Source organism: Symsagittifera roscoffensis, chromosome 2 (genome assembly GCF_963678635.1).
Source record: "Symsagittifera roscoffensis chromosome 2, txSymRosc1.1, whole genome shotgun sequence".
Classification (NCBI taxonomy): Eukaryota; Metazoa; Xenacoelomorpha; order Acoela; family Convolutidae; genus Symsagittifera; species Symsagittifera roscoffensis.
The window spans coordinates 36994407-37001032 of record NC_087063.1 but is presented as its reverse complement, the minus strand read 5'-3'; the positions used below and the strand labels follow the sequence as shown (position 1 = coordinate 37001032).

At 33.6% G+C, this 6626-nt stretch overlaps 1 protein-coding gene across 1 annotated transcript in view; it reads left to right on the top strand.

Moving 5' to 3' along the window:
• Positions 1-279: 279 nt before the first annotated feature.
• The window catches only part of LOC134839170 (uncharacterized), a 41724-nt gene continuing 35377 nt past the window's right edge, over positions 280-6626 (top strand). Inside the window, exon 1 of the mRNA XM_063854631.1 lies at positions 280-1632. Coding sequence (XP_063710701.1) covers positions 974-1632 — 659 coding nt within the window. The 5' untranslated portion in view covers positions 280-973. The remainder of the gene's footprint in view (positions 1633-6626) is intronic.

The following is a 6626-nucleotide window of genomic DNA, read 5'->3' as shown; positions in this document are numbered from 1 at the left end:
CTGAATTGAAACATTGCATATCTGACAAGTATAGAGACTTAAATAACGATGCATATATTGTTCAGTCCATAGCTTTAGAAATTCAGGGTGCCGCCGACACTAGCACTGAGATTATTTTTACTAATCCAGCTCCGGAAGCACTTGACCTCGTGTACCGAGGATTCAAGGGCAGGTAGTTTTCTTAAGCGGATAATCTCATTCGCCTTACAGGCTGTGAAGGCTGCCTGTGTAGATGGATAGATAGATAGATAAAGTTTTTAGTTACCTTTTATGGGGTAAATCAAAAACAAATTGAGTTAATACGAGTTGTTAGAAAAGTTAAGATTGATAAGTTATTTAAGTTCACCCTGTGTTGCCTTGAAACTTGACGAATGTGCAGAAAGAGTCGAGGGAAAACTTTGATTGAAAATCATCGAACGAAAACTTCGAAAGAGTTGATTTTATATTCTTCATGGGGCCATAAACATCCAAATTTGATTTGGCTCAAGCATAGTTTAGGCTTTCCACTGTTCTCATAAAATAACTGCCATATATGGAAAATTGCCGAGAATTATCCAATGGGCGGTATTAATGAATAATGACTAGCTATTAATGATAAAAACTACTTTCGAGGTTTTTTTTTGGTTTTCAGAGCCAAGGGAACAAAAGCGCAACTTGTATAAGTATCTGATAGACCCATAGCCTCTCATCGGGTTCTTTTTCAACTCCGGTTTATTCTGTGCAGATTATAGTTTTCTCAATCAGGTTGTCATGATTCTCAACCATCTGACTCTCTTTACTTATATCCACGTTATACTTTATTCTACCGTATCTATACAATTCCTAGGATTTTGACTGGAATATGCGATGAAGGGACTCCTGACTGTTACTTCAGTTACTATGATACTTTCGACCTTCTGATTATTCCAAGTTTTTAGTTTGAGCTAAAAATGATAACTATACTTAACGAGTGCATACGTGTCTGATAGCTCTGATGGACGAAGAAATAAATGAGTTTCAACTTCTTAGTACAGAGCCATGGGAACTGAACTGGGTTTTGGATAATGAACAGCCCCTCCCATCCGTAACTAGTAGAGAAGTGACAAAATGGGTTGAACAGGTCTACAACTATCCTGATATCCTGACAAACAAGCGACTGCTTGTTAATGCACTTGATATTATAGAGTCTAGATCGTCAAAAGCTAACGAAAACGGCAATTCAAATATTGTTTCTTCGCCAATAACTCCATACAGGGAGCTCATGGATATTCAAGTACTTGCGCGAATGCAGGAAGACAGTCTTCGCGAATCAACTTTAAATAGGTCTAGAAAAGGAACAATGAATCGCAAAAGAACGCCAGTGCAAGATGACAATAGCCTATCAGGTGTGCAATCAGATGATCGCAATTATAAGCAAATTGAAAGTAGTGTTTATAATTCTGTGAAATCCGCAGAACCTCGCTTTCAACATCCACATTTTGTCAATGCTGAATCAGACACTGAACATGGTCTCGAAGAGTTTGACACGCGCTGTTTTAGGAATCGAAACCTTGCCGATGTCGGCACGTTTCGTGTCAAGAGGAAAGATGCGGACAATATTAAAAGGCCGGTAATTGACAAATGCAACACAACTGTATCCAACAGCAACTTCGAGTAAGTAACATTCACAACCTTGTTCATTCTGTGAGATAATGAGAATGTAGACAGAGCTTAGTAATTGATTCAAATAAAGAAGAGAATTATAAGTTTCCGACCCATTAATTGAAAGAAAGTCTTATAAACTGAGGTTCTATAACTTCATCAAACAAAGTTAATGGATGTTTAAGCTTGTTCAAATGGAACTGCCATGTCATACTAAAAACAAAACTACTATATTTCTGAAAAAGTCCATTTTTTCTATCCAATCTATTTAAATGTGTCTACCTTTATTTTCCCATGTTTCAACTTTTTCTACGTGTTCTTTTTGCTTTTTTATTGTTTTAAATAGTTTTTATCGTACAAAGTCTTAAAATTCTGAATTAAATCTGTCCTTGAGATGGCGAAAGGAGTTGAAATTGCCACCGGAATGTTAAAGTTGCCATTCCATTGTCAAAAGAGCAATATAGAACGATTCCACTCATTCACCGACGGGCTTGAAGAATTGTTGATTAACTTCAAGCCCACTCAATAGGAAAAAAATTTCATTCAACAACCATCTGCCATGCAATTTTTCAGAGCAAAACTGTCGAAAAAGAACGTGACAATTCAAAGGACCATTTTAACCTATCTGTCTATTTTATATTTGAATGCGGGCTTCATTATCTTGCCATGTTTTGACTGTTAAACAAATTTTTTTTCGTTTAAGTGAAACCGTATATTGCAATGTCTAAGAAGTTTTTATGATTTTCCAACCCAATAATGACATACTGTCAGGGTTCACTCAGGGATAGTAAATTTGGCCTTCAAAAATGAATACCGAAATCTTTTTAGTTTACGAGATACGACGATTTTAGTGATTTTTCAAATAAAAATTTAAGAAAAAATTATATTTATTGAAATTCATACATTTTTGAGTTTCCCAACCCTGCAATTGTGTGCAGTCAGCCTACTCACAAAGTTTGCAAATCTTGCCTACAAATGTGACTGCTCAAATCCTTTTAATTTTCGAGATACGACGTTTCTATGATTTGTTCATAATTTTTCAGATAAGTTAATTTGAAAAAAAATCACATTTGAAATTCCCGAGCCCAAAGGAAGGTTGTTGTCAGGGTTTTCACAGCCGTTGTTGTCAGGGTTTTCACAGGCGTCTTCAAAGTCTCAATAAAAACTTCAGAAAATTTGGAATTCCCAACTCTATAGTGAGGCGCTGTCAGAGTACTTTAGGGCATTGAAAGTTTTGCTTTCAAATATGACTGCTCAAATTGTTTTATGTTTTGAGAAAAGACGTTTTATGAGTTATCAAACGGTATCAAAACTGAGATATAAAACTCTCAGTGATTGCATTTTTCCCGACAAATTTGACTGCCTAAACCCTGCTAGTTTTCCAGATATTACGTTTTCTCAATATATTTCAAATAACGAATCAAAAAACTTGAAATATGAAATTCCCAACCCTAAAGTAGGGTGTTCTCAGAGTTTTCTCAGAGGCTGCAGGTCTCGCGCTTAAGTTTGACTTCATAAATAATTTTTGTTACCGATATATAAATTTTTAACGATTTTCATACGTTCTTAGGCTTGCGATAAGCAAGTGTTTTCAAACTGGAATGCAGACTTTTTTCGGGTTAACTACTAGTTTAACAAAATAATTTGAATCATTTCTTGTCTTCTCTTCTTACCTTCTCTTGAGATGTTCCAGGTGTCTAGCTCTTTGGCCTGGAGGTAAAGCAGCTGTCTTTGTACCCTAAGGTCTTTGGTTCGAGTCGTGGCCGGATTTTGATTTTTTTTCAGCTTAAGGAAATTGAAAAAAAAATTCTGAGAAAAATGAATTGTTGGTTTTTTGTTTGTCCGCTCAGGTTTTGTCGGCTAAATTGCCAAAACGGCTTTGCTTGAGCTGTGGACATTTTTCTAATAGTTGCAAGTGCAAATGTTGTTATTTCTATCTTCAAGAGGGGACTTGAAAGATTTTTTCTTTAAAATGTTCGTAAATTCATAAAATCTTTATTTTTTGGTTCTAAGCTATCTTTATTTTTTGGTTTTGAGCTATAATTGTGTATGTGAACTCCTCATAGACTGTTTAAAACAAACTCAATGAGAAAAGATGTGTAAAAATGTTTTTGGCTCCTTTCATGATCTTCAGTTTTGGAGAGAATACTGATACTCTCGAACATATGGTTAAATGAGATGAAACTTCAATGACAGCATTTTTCTAGTTAAGAAACCACTATAAAATGAACGTTTTATGTGTCGGATTTGTTTTTGTAAAACTCTCAGATAGTATTTTGGCCGGAAAACGATTTTTAGCGTAGTCAAGATGGATTAAGTTTTAAAAAAAATTTTTTTTTTTCAATTTGCTTTTGTTCCGACCATTGAAAATGGAGCGGACCTTTATTCGAGTATATTCTAGATTTTTTTCAATTGTTTTTTCTTTTTATTTTCACGCAACTTCAGGTACCACAAATAATAATCGGACTTGGTTGAGTGATATATCAAATAAAAGTGTTTTCAGTAGTGAGTCGACCCACATTAGAAAAAACCCGCAAAATTTTTTCTCTTGTCGAGAAAAACTGTTTGAAGTTTTTGATTTTTTGTCTAATTTCGAGTGATGAAACCCAGAGAGCAGGCTATTTTATGCTTTTTTTCTCGCAAAATCAGCGACCACCAACAATCATCGGAGAAAGTTGAGTGATATATCATAATAAAACCCTTACAATCGTGATTCAAACGACATTTAAGATTTTTTGAATTTTCCAGAGTCGAGAATTATCGTTTGAAAATTTTGGTTCATCGTCTTAATTCGAGCGAATAAAGCGAGGTTTTCAATAGATTGTTTTAAATGCTTAAGAGCGTAGAAAAGCTCAAACAAAAAAAAAACATAAAAAGTGTTACTCGAGTAACGTTAGTTTTTTTTAGCGCCTTTTTGGAATTAAGAATTTCAAAAAATTGAAAAAGAAGAAAATCAAATTGCGTATTATACTCTGACTGTCGAATTTGCCTAATGTCCAGTTTTTTGTTTAATTCTTATCAGACCATGCCGAAAAATACGACATTAAATTGATAAAACATTGTATTTTTAAGACTACGGTCGGAATATTCTGTGTTACTTTCACAGTAACCGGCTATCATTTTGTTTTTTTTTAAATTGATAGACCTGATTTTGAATAACTTTCATTGAGTCTTTGTTCGGCTGAAACTGTCTAGTTAATATCATATCTGCTTGAAAAAAAATCCGAGAAAAATGAATTGTTGTTTTTTTGTTTGTTCGCTCAGGTTTTGTCGGCTAAACTGCCACAACGGCTTTGCTTGTGCTGTGGACATTTTTCCTTGTAGCTGCAAGTGCAAATGTTGTTAATTCTAATTTCAAGAATGGACTTGAAAGATTTTTTCTTAAAAATGTTCATAAATTCATAAAATCTTTATTTTTTGGTTCTAAGCTATCTTTATTTTTTGGTTCTCAGCTATAATTGTGAACTCCTCATAGACTGTTTAAAAAAACCCAATGAGAAAAGATGTGTAAAAATGTTTTTGGCTCCTTTCATGATCTTCAGTTTTGGAGAGAATACTGATACTCGCGAACATATGGTTAAATGAGATGAAACTTCAATGACAGCATTTTTCTAGTTAAGAAACCACTATAAAATGAACGTTTTATGTGTCGGATTTGTTTTTGTAAAACTCTCAGATAGTAATTTGGCCGGAGAACGATTTTTAGCGTAGTCAAGATGGATTAAGTTTTAAAAAAAATTTTTTTTTTTTTCAATTTGCTTTTGTTCCGACCATTGAAAATGGAGCGGACCTTTATTCGAGTATATTTTAGATTTTTTTCAATTGTTTTTTCTTTTTATTTTCACGCAACTTCAGGTACCACAAATAATAATCGGACTTGGTTGAGTGATATATCAAATAAAAGTGTTTTCAGTAGTGAGTCGACCCACATTAGAAAAAACCCGCAAAATTTTTTCTCTTGTCGAGAAAAACTGTTTGAAGTTTTTGATTTTTTGTCTAATTTCGAGTGATGAAACCCAGAGAGCAGGCTATTTTATGCTTTTTTTCTCGCAAAATCAGCGACCACCAACAATCATCGGAGAAAGTTGAGTGATATATCATAATAAAACCCTTACAATCGTGATTCAAACGACATTTAAGATTTTTTGAATTTTTCAGAGTCGAGAATTATCGTTTGAAAATTTTGGTTCATCGTCTTAATTCGAGCGAATAAAGCGAGGTTTTCAATAGATTGTTTTAAATGCTTAAGAGCGTAGAAAAGCTCAAACAAAAAAAAAACATAAAAAGTGTTACTCGAGTAACGTTAGTTTTTTTTAGCGCCTTTTTGGAATTAAGAATTTCAAAAAATTGAAAAAGAAGAAAATCAAATTGCGTATTTTACTCTGACTGTCGAATTTGCCTAATGTCCAGTTTTTTGTTTAATTCTTATCAGACCATGCCGAAAAATACGACATTAAATTGATAAAACATTGTATTTTTAAGACTACGGTCGGAATATTCTGTGTTACTTTCACAGTAACCGGCTATCATTTTGTTTTTTTTTAAATTGATAGACCTGATTTTGAATAACTTTCATTGAGTCTTTGTTCGGCTGAAACTGTCTAGTTAATATCATATCTGCTTGAAAAAAAATCCGAGAAAAATGAATTGTTGGTTTTTTGTTTGTTCGCTCAGGTTTTGTCGGCTAAACTGCCACAACGGCTTTGCTTGTGCTGTGGACATTTTTCCTTATAGCTTCAAGTGCAAATGTTGTTAATTCTAATTTCAAGAATGGACTTGAAAGATTTTTTCTTAAAAATGTTCATAAATTCATAAAATCTTTATTTTTTGGTTCTAAGCTATCTTTATTTTTTGGTTCTCAGCTATAATTGTGAACTCCTCATAGACTGTTTAAAAAAACCCAATGGGAAAAGATGTGTAAAAATGTTTTTGGCTCCTTTCATGATCTTCAGTTTTGGAAAGAATACTGATACTCTCGAACATATGGTTAAATGAGATGAAACTTC